Source organism: Nannobrachium achirus (assembly GCF_963921795.1).
Source record: "Nannobrachium achirus genome assembly, chromosome: 1".
NCBI lineage: Eukaryota > Metazoa > Chordata > Actinopteri > Myctophiformes > Myctophidae > Nannobrachium > Nannobrachium achirus.
The window spans coordinates 43,858,597-43,880,933 of NC_137810.1; the positions used below are offsets into that span (position 1 = coordinate 43,858,597).

General features: G+C 42.1%; 1 protein-coding gene across 1 annotated transcript in view; it reads right to left on the reverse strand.

Annotated features, from left to right (window-relative positions):
- Window positions 1-22,127, reverse strand: part of kif14 (kinesin family member 14) — a gene marked incomplete at both ends in the record, with an annotated part of 40,078 nt that extends 17,951 nt beyond the window's left edge. The window contains 21 exons of the mRNA XM_080729392.1: window positions 869-1,010; window positions 2,655-2,748; window positions 5,745-5,880; window positions 7,023-7,169; window positions 8,097-8,244; window positions 9,524-9,681; window positions 10,243-10,345; window positions 11,191-11,375; window positions 11,839-11,902; window positions 11,991-12,138; window positions 14,317-14,489; window positions 15,174-15,292; window positions 15,830-15,946; window positions 17,425-17,532; window positions 17,853-17,883; window positions 17,981-18,033; window positions 18,825-18,926; window positions 19,379-19,466; window positions 20,170-20,424; window positions 20,668-20,971; window positions 21,314-22,127. Of these exons, the coding sequence (XP_080585518.1) occupies window positions 869-1,010; window positions 2,655-2,748; window positions 5,745-5,880; window positions 7,023-7,169; window positions 8,097-8,244; window positions 9,524-9,681; window positions 10,243-10,345; window positions 11,191-11,375; window positions 11,839-11,902; window positions 11,991-12,138; window positions 14,317-14,489; window positions 15,174-15,292; window positions 15,830-15,946; window positions 17,425-17,532; window positions 17,853-17,883; window positions 17,981-18,033; window positions 18,825-18,926; window positions 19,379-19,466; window positions 20,170-20,424; window positions 20,668-20,971; window positions 21,314-22,127 (3,489 nt within the window). The remainder of the gene's footprint in view (window positions 1-868; window positions 1,011-2,654; window positions 2,749-5,744; window positions 5,881-7,022; window positions 7,170-8,096; window positions 8,245-9,523; window positions 9,682-10,242; window positions 10,346-11,190; window positions 11,376-11,838; window positions 11,903-11,990; window positions 12,139-14,316; window positions 14,490-15,173; window positions 15,293-15,829; window positions 15,947-17,424; window positions 17,533-17,852; window positions 17,884-17,980; window positions 18,034-18,824; window positions 18,927-19,378; window positions 19,467-20,169; window positions 20,425-20,667; window positions 20,972-21,313) is intronic.
- Between the last annotated feature and the right edge of the window lie 210 nt (window positions 22,128-22,337).

Consider the following 22,337-nt stretch of genomic DNA (forward strand, 5'->3'; position numbering starts at 1 on the left):
CAGCTCAAGACGACAATTTGACAGGCTGTGCTCCTCCAAGTCTGGTAAAATCTTAATCAATTCACTATCAAAGATTTGTGTGATTATAGCTGATAGCGGCTGCCAACACACTGGGGAACGATTAGAGGTTAAGTGTCGCTGGATCAACAAAGGTCCAACTTGCTATGACATTGTCAATGGTTGTCCAACTGCATGTAGAAATGCGCGTTTGCATTGGAATTGAACAATATTTAATTTCCATAATGTTTTGCCCAGTTCCCAAGTCTTTTCCCATAAACGTTAAAGCTACTTTGAAGATGTGCACAGGTACACATACTATATAACTGCCATCCATTTGTATCCAGGTCACAGTATTTCTAAAATAAATAGCAAATTTACATTTTTTGGAAATTTAAATATTTGAATTTGATTTATGGAGGTTCTCACTTATGACTAGGGCTGTCACGATTATGACATTTTACATGACGATTAATTGTCACTCAAATAATTGCCATTAACAATTGAATTGTGTTTGTCGTTGAAAATTACATTTCTGTTTGGCTTGTAGACTTTAAAGTTGCACATGGCAGATATGACACATAACCCAAATATACAAAGAAGCGAAGGACATATTTGACAAGTTGACACTTTAAAAAGAACATTGATAGTGGAAATAGCCGATCTACAAGCTCACAACTCGTCGCTCGGCGCGTTGTGAGCTAGTAGATCTGCCATTTCCACTATTTTTTAAATGTTTGAAGATATAAACATTTTTCAACATGTAAACGATTATGACGATTATCACAAAATAATTGCGGTTATGTCAAATAATTGCGATTATGTCAAATAATTGCGATTAGACGATGTTTGTGGACCTCAGTAGGGTTACCTGCTCCTGCTCACGCATGGTAGCCAAGTTGTTCTGGAACTTCTCCGGGCTCCAGAAGGTGGAGATTCGCAGCTTGGTGTTTTGAACTCGAACCTGCAGCCCATCGCCCTGCTCCATGTTCTCCTTGTCAGCGCTCTCATGTCTAAATGAGCTCTCATGTCTAAAGAAAGAGCAGAAACTTGAAAATGACTATTCCATTTTCATAATGTAGAGTACATCAAATAATTAATAAATTAAGACTCATCGACTTGACTACATTTTATTTCCATATTGCTTTAATAATACGAGTCATCAAGAAACTCATCAAAAACCAATTTTACGGAGTTGGGAAAATTACATCAGCACCAAGTCTCCCATTTTAATGTGACATTAACAACACCGTAGGCATGGTTCAATACATTGTTAAAGTGCATTTCATCAAATAAATCCAATATCATGCATTTCAAATAAATCAAAACGCAGTGCTTTGCTCCACGTTTCAAGGTTGTCGATCTGCTACTTTTGTGTGATGCTGTAGTACAGGGGTCTTCAACAGGGGGTCCGCGACCCCTAGGGGGTCCGCGGAGGTACTGCAGGGGGTCCGCGAAATTATTGCTTAAAAAAAAAAAAAAAAAAAAAAGATTTCAAAAAATGTTTTTTTTTTTTTTTTTTTCCACATTTATGTTAAAAAATAAACCACGATTCTATCCATTTTGAATAGCTTGAATACATGCTTACTATGCAATTGACAGATTGTTGATATTATTGACATTGGTTCTCAGTTAATAAGTAGTATGTTTAGAAATGGTAGTGGTACGGCCCACCCTGCTCGCTGTAACTTGTACATGTTTAAAATAAAAAATATGTCGTAGCCCCGACCCCCCCACCCTACGAGGTGGTAGGGGGTCCCTGCTCCATCTCCCCATCAGTTTGGGGGTCCCCGGCCTGAAAACGTTGAAGACCCCTGCTGTAGTACTATGAACAATTTAGTTAAAAACCACAAAGTTAATATGGAGATGCCCGACAGCAACAATAACTCCAAAGAGTGCAGAAGGAAAGTCATGTGTCCATTTGTACAATGGGAGACTGGTTGCGACCGAAGGTCGCAGTATACCATGAGAAATGTTGTAGCCTGTCTCCATCTGTCTGTGTCAGTCATTAAGTCAGTACACATTTTTACAGTCTGTTGGTTCCCTTGTCACTGTGCCATCACTCTGACATCATGCTCTGATGTCACTGTGATGTAGGGGAACCACACTTAACAGAATAGATTTGCTGCTCTGCCTCTGACATCACGCTCTGGCTTCATGTCCCTTTTATGCCCATATTATGTTATGCCCATATATATATTAGACAATGTGATGTCAGAACATGCCCATATGCATTCATTGTCTGTTTTATGCCCATATAGGGTGTGCCAATATGTAGTCCTTGAGCGGACATATTTTGGGTCAAACACAGCCTTACACAGGTGTTCTGATTGGAGTAGATAATTCGTTCTATGCCAATCAAACAATTGAAACACCCGTTTGCCCCAAAATATGTCCACTCTAGGACTACAATTGCGTCACCGTTGGCACACCCTATATGGATAGCCCTGTCACAGTGTCATCAATATTAAGGGCATATCTGGGAATGCCCATATTTGGTATTGCCCATACATGGGCATGTTCTGCCAATCTCAACAGGCAATGTTGAGATTGGGTAACTGGTCTGATATACATCACTGGCCAGATAGCCAAGAATTGGCTATCGCATGTCGCCCTGAGGCGTCTTACTAGTTAGACTAACACTACAGCAGTGGTACCTGCTGAACACAGTGTTTTTCTTCAGTTTGGTGCTGATCTTGTTTGCCTCCTCGATCATCAGGGACATCTTCATGGCACCCCACTGCAAAGGATCTACAGCACAAGACACCAAGCACATCACCAACTTCGTTTTTACTGTAGCATAAGTACCATATGGGTAGAGTTTAACGGGATCAAGCAATGCCAAATTCCGAAAATAGACAAAGGTGTCATTTCTCGTTTCCACTTTCAGGTCAGTTTCACACACAGATGTGCCATTTCAAAACTTTACATGTCTTGCCATTGGCAAGGACGTGGGGATTTGCAGAACATCGCTTTGATTGTCTCAGCAGATTTGAACCGGAAACACAAGACACCTTTTATACAAGTTTTTTACTGCTGTGCCAATAAAATGAATTCATTCAAACTGATTTCGGAACAGGAAATGTGGACTTCACCTTCTGGAAAAGGGAACTACAGTCATACACAGACTAGAGCCCATGTCTTATAACAAGCATCCCCAGGGACTACTGCAGGTTGTTTTTCTAGCCAGCTAGTTAAATACTAGTTTAGCAATGGAAGTATTAAGGTGTCTAAACCATAGTGTACTGCATGGGTATTCAACTGGCGGCCCGCGGGCCAAATGCGGCCCGCGGGGACCTTCCCCTGGAGAAATTTTGAAAAAAAAAAAAAAAAAAAAAAAAAGATTTTTGAAAAAAAAAAAAAAAAAAAAAATCCAAAATCTTTTTTTTGTGTTGACTAATGAACGTTATAGGTATGGTTTGCGCGATATGAAACGTGAGCTTCATCTTACCATAATCACAGTAATCCCTAATCATATTCCATCATATTCAAGTGAAGAGACTCCAGTCAGAGCACTTCAGCAGAGTGGAGTGTGTGTGTGTGTCTGCGACCCACCTGATCCTCGTTGAGCATCGTTAAAGCATCAAAGAAGGCAATTGTGTGTGCACTGTCAATAAGGTCGACATCTACTCTAAGGGCGGATTCACACTGCAATCCGTTTGATTAGAACTGATTCTGAAAACGGTTGCTGGTTCACGCTGGCCAGCATTCACATTGGCAGACCTTCTGGCCTCCCTGGAGATCACTAGCACTATACAGCCCGGTCCTATAGGTGGCGGTATGCACATAGTGTCATCAACTATGCGACATTGCTGATGGTGGTCGCCAATAAATTCAGGCACGAAAGCTGGTGTAACAATTCAATGACGCGCGACAGCGCAGTGTGGTTACCAGTGTTGCGGTCTTGGGTCGAGCGACGTTCCCTGATCTACAAGCTCACAATGCCTCGCATCCGCGACGCTTTGTGAGCTTGTAGATCTGCTATTTTCCAGGGGCAGAAACGTGCAGAATGATGAGCCAGTAATAAACGTGCAGAATGATGAGCGAGTATCTGTGTCAGACCTCAGACGTCCAGCGTAGCACACGTTATTATTTTTATTATTTAATATATATAATCAACGTAGCCTACAATTGAAACGCTTTCACAAGCCACAGTGTGGCTTAATATTCACATTAATGGCACGTCAAGCAGGCATAGCAGTGCCAAGGAATCTATAACATCGAAACAAAAGTCAGGGATATAGGTTATTTTCGGTTTGTTTTCATGGTTTAACTTGTAGGCTAGTGCTTTCTCTTTCTGCTTTTCTTTCCCGACGGGCGACAGCAGGAGTATAGCTGCTACGCATCATGCACACGCATGCATGCACGCACGCACCAATCTCTTTCCCCCCCGCTGTAAATCTGATCCTAGAGCAGCATTATCATCTCACAGTTACAGCCATACTTCATGTCGCTGCCTCGCGGCTAATAACGGACCTGAATCTGATCCTAGGTCAGCCTAAACAGCACAGCAGTGACAGCACACAACTTCACGCATTGATTGATTGATTGCTTGCTTTACGGTTTGCATAAAAAGCAAAAGTACACACACGTCTCACACACACAGTACGGGTCCTCTCGGGTTAAACACATGATGATTACAGACCCGTGTTCCGAATGTTTTAACGGAGCGGTGGTTCTGGCCGTTCCGTCTCACTTTCACCCTGCCCTGCGCTCAGTGCGCTGGTGCGAGACAATAAATAACTGTTCGCCAATTGTTACTTCTCTCAATTGGAAGTACATGACACCAGTCCAGCGCACCGCAGTAGTAGGCTAACTGGTGATATAAAAAAATAATTTTAGAAGACAGCCCTACAAGCAAGCAATCTCTCTGTGAGACGAAGTCGCTGATCCCATGGCCATGTCGACAACTGTTACCCAGTGTTTATTTGTGCCGACGCCTGACTCGTCGACATTATATGAGGTCACGTTCAACATCAATACCGGTTTTGAGGACGGTTGCTTCACACTGCTGCTCACCGGTCTCGAGGTCGCACAATGCAGTCTCGAGACTACCTCTTGAGGTGGTTTCGAGGCTATCCGTTTCTAAGGAAAACCGCAAGCTTCACACTGTCAAAACCGGTCTAAACATCTGCCAAGTAGCCTCGAGACCGGTCCCAAGACCGCAGTGTGAATCCGCCCTAAGATAGTATCGAAGCCAGGTTGGCCATCACTAGTGTGATGTAGTTAGCACTAGGTTTTAAACAAGAAAGCATGTGTACAGTTGTCAACTTGTTGAACAGAAATTAAGCACATTAACATGAAAAGTATTCTACTTGAAAAGTATTCTGCTTTGCAATGTAGTTAAATGAAAATGTGCTTGTTTGTGAAAATGTAGTAGTGAAAATGTGGTCGTGCCCGTTGTTTCATTAGATTAATAGCTGGGGGGGGGGGGGGGGATACGTTAGTGCGGCCCCCGGCCCCTTGGGTTTCTGTCAATGTGGCCCCCTGGACAATTTTGTTGAATACCCCTGGTGTACTGCACTTGCTGCTGCCGTAAATTGGAACAATGCATTGAACGAATCGTAGAGACTATACTGCTTTTGCTATTATATACAGACCCGCAGTGTAACATTACGGCGCCAGCAATGTGGTTATCTTATACAAGATGTCAAATAATGGTCTAAAACACTTCGAACCACATTGTGTTGCAAAACTCTGCCCACCAAATTTCCTAAGCATGGACACAATACCAAAAGACTAAATACCTTTCTTGACGGGAGTACGATTCTCCCCCAGCGTCTTCTCTTTCTGCATCTCCACCAGTTCCCTGTTCAGCTTCCTCTTCTCCTCCTCCAAAGCTTCAATGAACTTGGCATGGCGCAGCAGGTTTTCCTCCTTGGCCTGGGGTGCACAGCGATAACACACACAAACACCAAATTAAAAACACAATCAGATGGAACGAGAGCAGCACAGTCAGGCCTGAAGCCTGCGGCTCTGCGAATGCCCCTTCCTGAGAATTTCCTCCACCGATGACTGGCCACTTATACGCTGGATTAGCCGTTACTGTATTTGCTTAGAACTCTCAGGGACCTAGAAAAGCAAAATTAGAGCAAGAAATTGAAGGGGAAATAATGTACAGTCATTGGACTTGGTAATGGGAAAACCCTGGATTATGCCAGGGGACCTAGATGGGGGGAAAATCTGTCGATAGCTGATTGAAATATCATGCAGAGAATGGACATGACATTAATATGCAAGCGAGTGACCTCTTAGTCAAACTACTTTCTCTTTTGCAGAAAAATTAAACCCTTTCCTTACCTAAATATGTTTTCTTGAAATCTCAAATGTATGTTATTCAATTCAATATTGTTGACTCAGCATATCCCCCTGAGATGTTCTACCATTGGATGGAACGTTATAATTGCAATTTCTTGTAAAAAGTACTTTTTTTCTCTCCTGTGTTTCTTTTGTTTTTCAATTGTGACAAAATGTAGTCACAGCAGTGCCAAGCAATGTTAAAAGGGCCAACAATAAAGACCAAATGCTTATATTAGATGTTAATTATGCACTGCAGTGTGAATACATGTTTTTATTACAGTGGGTTGTTTGATTACAAGGGTTTCTAAGAAGAACCAGCTACACCAGGTATAGTTCTCTGCTTGCAGACCCAGAAAGACAGGAAACACATTTTAAAGTTGAAAGTAGTTAGTTGATTCTAGAAAGAAGCATTCAGGAAGGGACTGCTCATGTTACAATTTCAAAGCATAGGAGATAAAGCACAAAAATATAAAAGCCCATGAACCCAGAAAGGTCAACAGTAGCCAAGTGTCTGCATCTCTCGAGCCCTGGAAGGAACAGCATCCAACAGGGAGGGAAGAGAGCAAAGTAGTCTGTCCCCATGTAAAGCCAGAAACACTACATTGACCATAGCAGGTTCTGGTGTTAGAAAGGGAGGAGAAAAAATTACCCTTATTTGACAAGGTTTTATCTGAATGGATCAAGTTTGACCAACATTGCATATGACACTTTCTACAGTTCCTGACCTCAGACTCCATGGCCAAGCGGAGGTGTTTCTTCTGGGTGTCCACGGCCTGCTCCAGCTCCTTCTTATCCACCTGCAGCTGGGCCATCTGGCTGGCCACGCGCTGCTGGTCCTGCTCCTGAAGACGCTTGCGATCTTCCTCTCCTTTCTGTAGAAAATAAATACAAGTATTTTATGATATGATATCTCTGTTAGCCCCCATTTGAGCAGTGCCAACCATTCTGTCCTTGTCCCTTTTATGGCCATATATGGATATCCCTGATGTCATCGATATTAAGCCCATATCTTAGAATGCCCATATATGGAAATACTGTGTCAATCTCATATGGTCTATGACGTCAAACATCTATGATGTCGGTCACCTCCATATTTGGGAAAAATGTATTACTCATTTTCCCCATTCAAGTCAATGGAGAAAATGTATTCACGAATATATGTATATAAATTAAACGTATCCCACGGCAAAAATGCAAGCAGGCGAGATCCGATGAAGCCAGTCGATTTGACATATGGCCAAAGTGCGCGCCAACGAAACTGGGAGTAGTAGAGTGGCAAAATAAAGTTTATCGGGAAAGAATAAAGTCAGACAGGTACTATAGTCCGGTTGCCCACACCAATTAAATGTCAGATAAATAGATAAGGATAATGATTGTGAGTTACGGTCCCAAAGTCAGGTCAGAAGTAATATTGTAGTGCATGGATCTTCGACAGAGGGTCCGGGACCCCTAGGGGGTCCTCAGAGTTACTACAGGGGGTCCTCCATATCTTTGCCATTTTAAATCGTCCATATTCAGAAAACTTTAGCCAAAAATAGCAGATCTACAAGCTCATGCACTGCAGCAAAAAACTTGTGTAGAGGGGAAAAAGAGCAGACCAAGTACATAGTGAAAGTGTCAAGTTCAAGTATTGACGGTTTATGTGGTTAAATATCCGAAAACACATCAACATGAATCCAAAATACACTGATGATCAAGCTGTCAAAACTAAGGGGTCCTTGGCCTGAAAACGTTGAAGACCCCTGTTGTAGTGGGTGGATGTGTCAGGTCAGAAGTAATATTGCAGTGGGTGGATGTACCAGTTCCGTCTCCAAAGATTTGATGCGGGCTTCATAGAGACTCTTCTGCTCCTGCAGCTCCTGCTGAGCCACCTCCTTGGCCATCTGAATGCCCTGCATCATCTCCTGCTTGGCCTTCACCTGGGCCTCCTCCATCTCTGCCTCCAGCCTGGACACACACACACACACACACACACGAGGCCGCTTTAACCACTTGAACCCCAACATCTATTCTGGAGGGGAACATAAGTAGATCTAGCTCACAATGCATCACAACACAATGCTTGTAGATCTGCCATTTTTGGTAAAGAGATTTGGTGTGGATGGAAAAAGTGGTCAAATTACAGTTTTAACTCAAGTCCAGTTCTATAGTGTACACTGTATAAAAAAGGAAAGAACAGTACTGCATCAAAAGTACCGTAATCAACAAACTACCGTAGTACACTATAAAATCTGGTCAAACATTGACTTTTCTTTTTTTGGCCAAACATTGGCCAGCTAATGATTGAGTGAAACAAACCTGAATGCCTCAACTCTTACAATTTCAGCTTGTCAGGGTGGGGGGAGTGTCTCCAGTTCAATCCATTAAAAAAGGGGGGGAGGGGGGGTCACAGCCTTAAAAAAGGTTGAGAACCACTGCTCTACGGTGGTAGGAGAACATATTATAGACATGATATATTCCCCCCCCTCTACTTTTCTATAATACTAGATGTTTAACATGGGTACCAAAAAATGTCTGACTCATCTCAAGCAGTGTAATCCAGTGATGTCAGAGGACTGCATTTTCCTTTCATTTAAAAAGCTCATAATTCAAAGCACCTACTGCCAAAAAGAAAGTGGAAAACATGTATTTTTACAGGAGAGTCCAAGTGTGCATTTATGGGCATTAATTCCCCAATACAAGATAGTAGTACATGTTCAACCGTACCAGCCAATTTGACATAACCATACCAGTCATTTCTTCGCATTTTAAGAAAGAGGTTGCCACAATGTTAGGCGTTTTCATTGATTGACTGCTGCGGTTGGCAGAATGCATCAAAGAGTGTCCAAGTGTCCCGCTAAAGTAGTGAAAATAGCAGATCTACAAGCTCGCGGTGAGTCTTTTGGACATACGAGCAGTGGTGTGTATCAGATACGCCTTCTCTGACATTTTTGAATGGCTATGCTTTTCTACAAAAAAAGTTTTACAGGTCACACTTTAAAGAAAAAATAATAAGGAGCGCCAGAAACTTCTGCTTTGGATCCAGTAGATCAACATTCAGCGTTGTGTTAGTGAGGTGCCACAAGAGGGCATACCATGGTAGAACACACCACTGCATACAAGATTTCCACCAGACAGGGTGGATTTCCTGCCTTGCCCAAAATATATATATAGTGTCTGAAAACCATACAGTGATAGAAATATAAATTAGTTTTAATTGTTGGCCTGAAAGCCCCTTTATACTCACTGGGCTCTTTGAGCGGAGAGCAGTTCGTTTTTGGCAAACTCGAAGTCCTTCTGTCCATCGCCGGCACCTGTCCAGCACGAGACCCTTTTCCCAGCCTTCACCTCAGTTGGGTGGTTGAAGCGGAAATAATGGTCTCCGCCCAGAATCAACCGGTCACCCTGTCCAAGGAACAGCAAAGCCAGTCTCATGTAATGCTAATCACCAAGTCACGTTGTGAGAAGCAAAGGACATACAAGCCGACTAAAGGCAAAAGAATTAAGACAAGTAGTAAAGGGGCCATGTCCACAGAGAACGCCTATTGTACCAATGAGTGCTTTGGATATCGTGTCCATTGCGTTCGCACATTGTTCTAACCTTCAACCATTCAAGTACTGCACAAGTATCGCGTCATGTCATCGTTATTACCACGAATAGCTTAGCTGTAACAATGTAAAAAATATTCAACATCAGGTTGTAAAACAATCAGGAGGATCAAATTACCCGTGCTCCTCTCCTAAAGTTGCACCGTTTCCCGTTCAACTTGAAAACGGAAGCACAAAGGTCGGCGCTAGGAAGAGGAGCGTACCAGTGTGTTTACCATAGAAATGCATTGAAGACTGGCGCTGCCAGCTCAAAAGGCACCCTCTGTGGACACAGGCCCAAAATGACACCGTTCTAAAGTGCAAGGATAAACCTAATGTCAGCAAAGACAGACAAAACAGCTTGATGGATATATTTACATGGTGAAGCACTGTGGAGTCAGAGATGATCTTTCCATTAACGTAAGTCTTGGCGTCCTCCATGGGAGTGATGCTGACCGTTCCTTTAACGTTTGAGATGACACTGAAACGGACATAAGATAGGAAAAAGATGGTAGTCATTATACATTTAATTTATTTTTTATTTTTTTATGTAATGTTTTTCCATTAAAATGTCTGGCAATCCATCTAAAATTGTTTCATTCAATAATATTGGCCCTTTTTAACCCTTTCAGTGCCCAGAATCACCACTAGAGGGCGCCCAATGGCCATAGAATCCACCATAGACATATGCTGTATATGCACAAGCCCTGCGCAGCCATGATGCGCCTGAACACTTTCCTTTGTGCATGAACAGGAACAGAAAGAAGTTAGCTTGAAGTTAGCTATTGGCTACCAAGCATTTTAGAAGCCCTATTTTCGTCGATTTAGCCGTGATTAAACCTTGCACACCTCATGGATATGCATGGAACAGAGAAAATGAGCTCTAAAGATCCTGGATTGCATTGAGTGGATGGCAAATATCGGCGGCGCAACGCTCTCGCGGGCCGTGTAAACAGATGACGGCCGGCGGCCCGGCTCGAAAATTTAAAAAAACTAGTTCGGGATTGGCACCCTGAACGTTAATAAGGTCCAAACTAGTTCGGGATTGGCACTATAAGAGTTAATAACATTTTATTGGCCATTTAGAAGTGGCCAAGGCTGCTTTCACTAAACTTACTGACAACTCAAGTGAAGGGGAGAGAGAGCGCGCAAGAGCGGCGAGCAGGTGCACCAAGCATTCATATTTGAATTAAGTTAAAAAATCCATTACAAAAAAAAGTTATTATGCTAAACATGAATTGGCAATAGATTAATTAGATAAGATAAGATAGATAAGATAGTTATTGACACTACTAAATCTAATTATCATTCATTGCTCCATCTCACCAGTGTTGGTCAGCAATGAGGGCTCCAGACAGCTGGATGTCGTGGAGGGAATCAAACTTGCGTTTGCCCACCCTGGTCTGTCCCTCTCTGACCATATAGAGCAGCATCTCAGACAGCTGGGGGTCCTCGTTCAGGTTCACCAGGTTAGGAAGACTGTTGTCCACCTTGAAGGTAACGCCTGCCCTCTGGGGACGGACAAACACATGGAATAAAGCTGAATAAAATCTCACAACTGAAATCTCACCACTAATCTGTCCTATTGTGCGATTTGTGAGAATGAAACTTTTATGAAACAAAACTTTGCAGATATAAAGGATAGTTCAAGCTTTTCGTATTGCCCCAATGTTGGCTCGTTTGAGGCAATCAGACAATCCTTTAAGACAATCAGATCACAAAAAAACAGTTTTGATGCATTGGCTGCCAATGGGAGGTATTGCAACCCCAGATTAATCATCAAGAAAAAAAAAAGAGAAAAAAAAAATCTAGTTTGCAATTAGCGGCTAGATCAGTGGGCTCAGTGATTATACCGAGAGTGGTATATATACTGCTAGTATACAGTAGTTTTGCATTGGTCTCGCCGACCACAGCGGAGACCAATGGCTTCATCGTTTAGTTTTTTGGGTGAAGTATTCCTTTAAATTAATTTACCTGCAGCTCCTCTGCTTCCTCCCGCTTGCGAATCTCTGCCTGTTCAAGCTTCTCTCTCCACGCCCTGGAAAAAAAAGAATCAAAATCATAAAACGTATAAATACAAACATTATGCAGTGTTCTACCTGTAAATCAAACCATAATGCACTGACCGGCTGGCCTCGGCCATCTGCCTCTCCTGGCTCAGAAGTCTGCTCCTCAGGGCGGAGATTTCCTGCTGGTAGCCTCGCACCCTCTCCGGCTCCACACCCTGGGAGCTCATCTGGGCCGAACGGAGCTTCTCCACCTCTGCCTTGAGCTCTGGACACATACAGTATACAATACATGTTATATACATACGTATGCATACATAGAGACATACAATATATAGTGTATACAATACATGTTATATAATGTACAATTGTACATACGTATGCATACATTAACAACTCCACCAAAATATGAATGCTGTATATTGTGTAGCTATGAAGTGCTCACTGATAGCGGGCAAATTATTAAAAGATCATTGGTTTGACACTGTCTGGTATCATAGTAAGTGCCTCCCTTTTCTTGTTGCAGATTACTGATGTACAGTTTGCGTCAGTGGGGGCTCAGATAACCTGTCTAATGTGCCTTAACGGTTCATATAAAAACACACAGCTAAACCTTTTGACACCGACCTACCCTAGGAAATCATAATCTGCAAGATACTTCTTACACATCCATTTATCACAAAATACTTTCCAGGAAAACAATTTACGTTTTCCATTAATGAGAAATGGGAAAAGATCCAGGTTTTCAATGATACGTGGTTATGTACAGAGAAACAGTATGCAGGAACACACACTGTATGCAGACCCGGGCATGCAGACATACTAAGCAGATTCAGTGTGTGCTTGCATACTAGGACACATATTAGTATCTTTAGAAATACTAGTTTACTAGAAGATTGAGAAATATTCTAACCATGTCTTCTTACCTAAACATGGAAAGTTGTTTTGCCATTTTACTAACCAGCGTTGCTATAAAGTCTAAACTATGATTATTGTTAAGTTAAACAGTATTTGGGCATCTCTACCACAGTAGGAAACTTAAATTCGCAACAAGAGCTCCCCCTAGTGTTCAGAACTGCAAACAGGACAATCTTTTCATGAAAAATAATACTTGCATGACAGTTAGCTGCCGTGCGCACTGCAGCTGACAGTGCATAAATATGGCCCAGAGGCAAGGTTAGGGCCAAGCCTTAATTGAACTGGGTGGTGAATAAGCTGGTGATGGATGGGTGGGTGGACAGGAGAATGGGTGTCAGAGACACACACACGTTTGCATTACTATACTTGTGAGCACAACATTTTTGATCAGCAATTGGATGAATACCATTTATGGCATAGTTAACCGTAAACTTTTACTTTTTATATTTTGGTGTGTGACATCACCGCACAAAACACAAGTATAAAAATATGGAAAATCTAAGCCCAACTAGGGCTGTCACAATTATGGTATTTTACTTGACGATTAATTGCCATACAAATAATTGCGATTAATGATTTAATTGAGTTATTAGTCATCATTATGGAACCATTATGAATAAATTTGGCTTTTAGGCTTTGTAAACAAGGTGCAACTTGGATATTTTAATAACTTTATATGAATAGTGGATATAGCCATTAGCCAATATTGCCAAAGTTTCACATTTAAAATGATGGCAGGCCTAACCCCAACCCTTACCTCCAAATGCCTAACCCCAACACAAATCATTTCCTAATTAGAACCCTAAAATTAGGTTTTCAGCATTAAACTAACCATTTCTCTAGTGAAGACCTCACAATGGTCCATTTCTCAAATTCTACTATTTTACTATACTGAGAGACAATTAGGTCCTCACAAGGATAGCAATACAAACAGTCAGAGCAAGGAGACGAGGAAATATAATGAGTGGCATGCAGACAGTCGCGGAAGAGGGAGTGTGAATGACAGCGCAGTGAGCGCATATGAATTCTCACGTGCACACAAATAATTAACTGTACCAGACACAGAAGGACTGCACGTCAATTAACAATAAGACTTAGTCCACTGAGGGAGAGTGTGTTCATTAAATGATTCAATTGCATTAAAAGAATGAATTGTTATGAATCTTCTAGAAAGACGATTTTATTAACTTTCAAAATGCTATTGTAGCCTGACAGCGTGTCGTGGGTTCGAGTCCCGATCCCGACGGCCTTTGCTGCATGTCACTCCCCCATCTCCTTTCCGGTCAGCCTACCATCTATCCCCATCAATAATGGCATAAAAGCCTTGGGGGAAAAAAGAAAAAAAGAAAAAAAAAGCCGTCTTGCGTAATCAGACAAGAGGTAGGCTCTCACTCTACTGAAAGGCATGGCAATATCTGAATTCAATGAAGGGGCTAAAAATACCAGTTAAATTATTTTGGGGGTCGTGGCCTGAAAAGGTTGAGAACCACTGTAGAGATGTGTGGCACTGTACTGTTATGCCTCTGACCTCGGATGAGCTTGGCATTGGTGTCCTCGTTGACTTTGGCCACGTTGATAATCATGCGGGCCTGCTGGGCGTAGCGCAGCGTGCTCAGGGTCTCCTCCATGTTGCTGGCGGCAGGGCTCAGCGTGGCGATCATGGTTGTCTTGGAGTTCCCACCCAGGCTCTCCTTCAACAACCTGCCACCAGGGACAAACAGCTCAAAGAGTTGGTCAAGGAGTGAAGACCAGATTAGAGATATTCAGTATAGTCCGTCATATCCTGGACAGACGATATCTAGATATGGGATTTGACCAATGCCTGCACTCAAGAGGCAGACAAATTTAGCAATTTCGTATCGCAACACACACACACACACACACACACACACACACACACACACACACACACACACACACACACACACACACACACACACACACACACACACACACACACACACACACACACACACACACACACACACACACACACACACACACACTTTTTGAGATGGAGGTCGGCAGCCAAATACATACAAGTCTAGGGGTCAAGAAAGAAGGATTTAGAAGACATTTATAGAATCAGGTCAACATATTCAAAGACTAACCCTGTGAAAAGCACAAATTCTCACGATTTTTCTAAAATGTCAGATCTACAAGCTCGGTACTTGGTGCTGCGCACCCTGCGATGTGAGCCCTGCGATGTGAGCTTGAATATCTGCTATTTTTTTTATAGTTAGAAGCATAAAATAATGGTTAAAGTAACAATGCGTTCCAGGTCTTAAAGCGTTAATATGTTACAACATATTACATAGTACATTAAAATGTAAAGAGCTGGGAGTTTGTAGTGGTTTTGCATAATGTATGAATATAATATCTCACCATGTGAGGACCGAGTCTCTGTAGGGGATAAAGCACTTCTTCTTGGTCAGAGACTGCTCTGACAGAGCGTAGATCACCTTCCCCAGGGTCAGCAGGGACTTGTTGATGCTGGCACCCTCCTGCAGCCAACATGGTAGATTTAGTAGAGCTTAGGGGTTCTTTATTGAAGATTTATTATAATGATTTCATAATCATTCTGATTTGTTTATGATAAAGATATTCAATTAGACTGAGAATTGATAGAAAACAAGTCATTTCAGTGGTACATTTACTATAATAAAATTTTTTTGTCTTAGGAATGCGACAAAAACCAAACAATATTAATGAACTCAAGTCTCCATGGCATGAGTAATCAATGGAAAAAAGTCATTTTGGGGGTGAACTACTCCTTTAAGTCCTGTGCTTTGTGAAATGGTGGCGTGTGAAAAAGGGTGACACATTTTTTATAAAACACCTCAAAATGTCTTCATCATACCAATACCGGCACCACAAAAAAACATAATATACAGTAAATAAAGTACACTAAAGTAATAGAAGTTGCAATAAGTCTTCTAGATAGACAAGATTACTTCAACTTTGCCATCACACATCACAGGTTTACACATGTGTAAAAGAGTGGGTTAAATGTTTTTGTACAGTAGCAGAGTGTATGTTACCCTGAGGCGGTCTCCACTGGTCTGTGCAGTGTTACAGCGTTCGCTGCCTGCCAGATCTACCAGGTTGATCCTACTGGTGATTCTGTGCTCATGCTCCTCTCCCTCCACAAACTCAGTCTGAGACACACAGAAAAACAGACAGATTGAAGCAAAATAAAACTTCTACACACAGCGCCGATTCCTGAACACAACATAAAATTATGTTTTAGTTAGAGCCCGACCAATGTATCAGTCAAAACGATACATTGGTCGTTTTTGGACCCCGATGTCGGTTTCGGTATCCGATGTATCGGTCGTTTTTTAAAAGTAATATTAGACAACGATTTCATGACATTTAGCCACTCAGACCCAAAAACTATTGTCGTTGCCCGTAAGGATCCATTGGGTTTCATTTTACACTTATGAGTTAAAGACCACTGGTGGTCCCCGGACTATTGGTAAAAAAAAAAGGTTTTGAAGGTAAGACGTTTTTAAAATTTACAAAAATGACAAAACATCGGTTATACATTGGCAATCGGTGGTCTAGCACTTTAGATCGGCAAACATCGGCCAAAAGATATGGCATCGGTCGGGCTAAAGTTTTAGTAACATTGTCCCTTCTGTTATACTGCAAACCAGATGAAGTCGCAGATTGAGGCTTAACCTTTGCTTTTCTGCAAAATTGACCATTGGAATTTAATTGAAGATGCTTTCTGAACATATCGCTAGTTTGTAGTGTGACCACTTAAGTCTACAATCTTAAAATAACCAAAAATATCCCATCTACAAGCTCTCAATGCACGACGCATTGAGAGCTTGAAAATTGTCCATTCCCACTGTGCAACATCCTTCCATAGAAGACATGGTGCTGGCTTCTATGGAATCCAAATGACTGAAAACAGTCACACAAACACCGTGAGTTGGGGACACTTCTCTCACAAAGGACAATACATGAACAGGCATTTGTCTAGGGGTTATTCCATTACATTTTGGTCGGTGCACGTGTGTTGCAAGGACAACAGAAACCTCACGGCGTGCACATAAGACAGCAGAGCAGACTTACACTGCACACATCACCGTAACAAACATTTATTCCACGTTCAGTCACTTGGTACATTGAGGCACTGTATGGTTACCAATTATGCACGTGACAGTAAATTGGAATCCTGTGACAAAGTCGGTTAGACTGATTAAGGGTTAAATAAAGCCAGTACTCATCCTTAGTGGGTCAGGAGGAAACATGGCACAACACGCCCACAAAATGCATGAGGCTGGAACAAGAAACTGATGATGAGTTATCATCCTAGTCCCAACACGTTGATGGGTTTAGTTTTGTGGGAGTTATTCGTTAATCACTTTCAACTTTCTTTACGTTTTCAAACCAGGAAAACCTTGTGTCACCGTTCATATTTAACAGACCTTTGGTATTAGAAGAATATGCAAGATTATTATAGTGACTGATTTTACATTCTAGCAATCGTATTTTTCCGGAAATTTTAAATAGGTCAAATTATGGCTGCCAAGTATTTCACAACATGTCCCATCATGTCACGTAGTGAGCCATTCTGCCACGTTTGAAAGATTTGCCTATAAAACCTGATTACAGCAGCGTGTACCTTGGTCTGGGTCATCACCAGGGTGAAGACAGAATGGGATCTGGAACTCTTGTCATTCATCCCTGTAGCAGCCGTGGCTCTCTGCTTGTTTCCCAGATCCAGCCAACCCTGAGATCAGGAAAGGTGTTACAATGTGTCTGGACTGAAAAAAATCACTAAGATTTTTTTTTTTTTTTTAAATGACTTTATGAGTTTATTAAGTGACGAAATGCATTGTGATGTACTTATAGGCTTCATAACACTTGTTATAAAAGTTATTAATAACAACGTATATGAAGTATTATTATAGTCCGTTATGGTAAGTTCACACTGGCAGTGCTACTGCTGGATAAATATTTGTCTGCCTTTCTGCAAGTGGCAACACAGCATTAGACCTGGCCAAAATAAGTACTGCTGTTAACTGTTAATTTACAGCAGGCTCAACATACCTGAATGTCCTGGTAAGAGCTAACCACATGCCTGTTGAGGAACAAAAAAAAAAGTTAGCAATTCTGCAGAAAAAGAAAAAAAAAATCCTAAAGGGAAATTCTGAAGATGCATATGAATGGTTGCTTACGCAGAGAGTTCAGCCACGTAGGGTCCATGGAGGGGATGTTCCCTCACCCTCAACTAAAAGACAAAATCAAAGAGGTTTTAACCCAGTCCAACCGGGAAAGCATCTGTGTCATTAGACGCTTGGGTTGGCTATTCAAAAGTCACAGAGCGGACGCACAGAGCTTGTATATTTGTGCGCTATACATTTTTTCAACATTGTAGAACAATCTTGAAAGTGTGAGAACTACCGATTTACAAGGCATTCGAAGAATCGGCTTTATACTGCTATAAAAATAAACATGCCTTTAATGCTTCTTTTCATTAGTTTGTATGACTGCTGGTTAATGTTTGTTAATGTTAATGAATTACTGATGGCCTTTTCAAGTCAGTTGAAGAAACAATAAAAATACAACTATTAAATACAATATAAACTATAAACTATTATGAGTACATCTTACAGAGCCTGCATTCAAGTTTCTCTGATGTATATTTTCACTCAATTGCATCACAGACCACACGAACACCAGGGGCAGGGAAGCTGGCCAATCAAATACTGTTTGTGCGTTAGTCAGGTGACTTTGTTCACTTGCAGGCTGCAGTGTAAACCCTACTGTAGTTCTTCCAGCATGTCACTGGGTGGCAGTAGGAAACGAGGCTGCTACAGCAATGCAGAGAACATTGGCAAGTGCTGTGGATGTCATGACTGAAGCCTGATTTATACAGTGACAGTGTCGTACAGCGGAGTCACTTAACAAAAACAGCCAGTCGTCAAGATTGTAGATCCAGTCTCAGCAAGATGGTGTGTAAATAACAATAATGAATGTAAATATTAGAATATGAATAGTTGGATGTTCTAAAACACTTACAGGGATCCTCGTCAGGCTGTCGCGGCAGGCTCTTGGCACCAACAGGTCATGGATCTTCTCGTTATAGGCCTCGAAGTAGCTCATCTCCAGGTGGCATGTCACCTGGAACAAACAAGCGCTTTGAAAGACAGTGGTGGGGGGGGGGGGGGGGGTTCCATACACACATTTCCCGATCTCAAATTCTCAATGCTTTGCCATCCTTATTTTAAGGTCTAAAATACATTTTAACCACTCTATACAGCAGAGTATGTCTATACAATCTTGGTTGTATGTTTCTTCCTGTTGTAAAATAAAACGGTTTTGTTTTTAGATGGCCAAGAGCGGTGTAAGGTTAAGAACCACTGGAATCATAGCTGCTGCTAATGTTTTTGAACCAAGCCCCCACATCACTAACACCCGCTCCCTCAAGTATGGTGATGCCAACCTCCTGCCAGTGGTTCCCATGAGAGAGAGATAGATACATACTATACATACCATTTTCCCTCCTGAATAAAGTTGATTTTATTTTCCTCCCAATACAACATTTTAGTATTATTGTGCAAGATTTCCTTTACCTCAGGGTTTTGTATATGAGACAGTCTGGCGAAGAGCTCTTCACAAAACCTGGGGATAACACCTGCCTGTTCTCCGAAGCCCATCATACTGCAGGAGAAACAGTAACAAAGATGACACGTTATCAATGAACAGTGTCCTTCCAAAATATGATGCTCATTGTTAGGGCTGTCACGATATGACATTTTACATGACGATTAATTGTCACTCAAATAATTGGCGATTAACGATTTAATTGTGTTTTTGTCGTTGATAATTACATTTCTGTTTGGCTTGTAGGCTTTGAAGTTGTACATGGTAGATATGACACAACCTAAATATATAAAGAAATTACTGACATATTTGACAACTTACTACTTAAAAAATTACTTTGATAGTGGAAATAGCCTATCTACAAGCTCACAACGCGTCGCGATGCGACGCGTTGTGAGCTTGTAGATCTGCTATTTCCACTATTTCGGACATTTTTCAACATTCACGATTATGACGATTATGACAAAATAATTGCGATAATGTCAAATAATCACGATTAGACGATTATGTAATAATTGTGACAGCCCTACTCATTGTTCACAACCGAGAAAAATAATGTGACAGGAAAAAAAAATAGAGGAACCACCTGGATGACAAGTTAGAAGTTACACATTTAATCATAAGGGAATCATTCATTTACACAGAAGGGTGTATTGTAATCACTGGTGTTTTTCCTGTCTGTCAGAGCTGAATAAGTGATTGAATCCAAAAAGAATGTCGTTTTCCATCTCTTACACAGAGTGAGTGTGCAGGTACGTACGTGTATGACTTGCCGGAGCCGGTTTGTCCGTAGGCAAACAGGCAGGTGTTGAACCCTTCAAAGGCCCTCTCCAGCAGAGGCCTGGCAAGTGTCTCATACACCGTCTGTTGGCTGGCAAAAGCAGAGTCACTCTCATCCACAGAGCAGAACGAGAAGTCATATGTAAAAGAGTGACTCTGTTTGGAGACTGGGTGCTGGATGATCGTCTCCTGGTGATTCATGAAGACCACCTGCACAGCCTTCTCCTTCATCTCCCTAAAATGTATAGAGTGGACAACAGAATGGACAAACAAGATTAGTTAGTCATGCATCCAGAATACTTCGTTGCAGGTGCATAAAATCATGGTGTATCCCAACTTTACCAACACAATTCGGCACCTAATCGCTATGACGTAATATTTATATCAATTGATTTGTTTCCTGTACTATGTGTTCCACATTTCAGCATTGCATTTGTCTAAAAGACATAAAACACAAATTGAGGTAAACAATAAGAACCTTATGCTGAAGGGACGGAGGCGGACAGCTACCGTGACCGCACTGTTCTCCATGTTCATGGTGACCTGCTTCCCCAGGACCTCATGTGGTCGCACCAGGGGCTCGACACTGACAGGTGTCGGCACCGAGGCTAGAGTAGCCGGCCCGGAGGTCGGAGCAGATGGCACGGAGGCTGGAGCAGCCATCACCAAGGCTGGAGGAGCAGCCAGCTCAGAGGCCGGAGGAGCAGCCGGCTCTGAGGCCGGAGGAGCAGCCGAAGTGCTAGTCAAGGTATCAGGGTCAGGGTGGCATGACTTTTGAGTGCCTGCAGACAGACATTGGTGGGAAGTAACAAAGTACATTTACTAAAGTGCTGTAGTAAACTTTTAGGTGCTTTTACTATGTCAATTTGTCATTACTTTATACATTTAGTCCACTACAAGATTTGAAAACTTGAGTTACTTGTTACTGTAGGTTCTTAATACAAAACATACATCGAACACTTATGCCCCATTTTATACTTCGTCCATCACAAAACTGCTAGATCTGCCATTTTGTAAAATGTAGTACTTAGTACTTTAATCAAGTAACATTTTGAATAATCTTTTACATAGTGGCACTGCCAATTTTACTTCAAATAAATCGTAGTACTTCTTCCACCACTGACCTGCCAAGATCTTTGTCCTTGGTGCTGGAGTGGGCTTGGCATCCGAGCTTGCAGACTGCAACTTTGGAACGTCCTTTCTCGCCAGCTTCTCAAACATGTCCTTTCTAACCGAGATCTTCTGAAACGTGGTCTTCCGGTTAGGAGTTACGTTTTTGACATGGTCCTTCGGGTTTGCAGGGACCGCAAGGGACCTACCATTGGTTGAAAAGAGTCTCTCTGGCCCAGCCACACCTTTAGCTGGCACGTTTAACGGAGCAGTTAACTGATGCGCTCTCCCCCTGGAGGTCGATGAGTCTTTCAAACTAGATGAGCGGAACAAACCTTTGGCCTCAGTACCATTGATCCAACTCTGTCCCTGTGGACCCTTGCTGGCATCACTTCTTACGGTTCTATCGACCGACCCCGTTCGGCGCTGTAAAGTCAGCCTTTTCTCAGGGGCCGGGGTGGTGCAGGTGGTGGTGTTTTGGGTGGAGGCGGTGGCGTTTTGGACATCGCTCATCGTTTTGTCAGCTCCGGTTTTTCTCTTTTGCAGCGTCAGTCGACCACGGGTAGGGGTGGCACAACTTTGTGGAGGACGCATGGCACTGCCACTGCTCTGCTGTCCACTGCCCTTTGACGGCGCTGAGACAACATAGGTCCTGTTTATCTGCTTGCTTTTATCTCCTGACGATCTGCTGCCGTCTGATGAGGAGTCTGATGATGACCTTGTGTCATTTTTGCTCGTCCCTGTTGCTTTTTGAGTCGTTGTTGCCATGCCCATGAGGTGGTCATAATAGGCTGTATGCTTCGTCGCTGCCACCGAAAATAATGACATGGCTGCAATTCCTAAAATAATAATTTAAAAATAAAATGCACAATTTAAAAAGGAAATCCTCAGTCATTAACTCAAGGGCTGAGTAGAGGAGTTGCCTCAACAGTAGGATGTCCCTGCGAACGTTAAAGAGACATTGCAGTTTTAGACCTTAATGCACTTAGACAAGATCAGACTAAGTGTTTAGTTTGGAAGCACTCGTTTTCAATAATG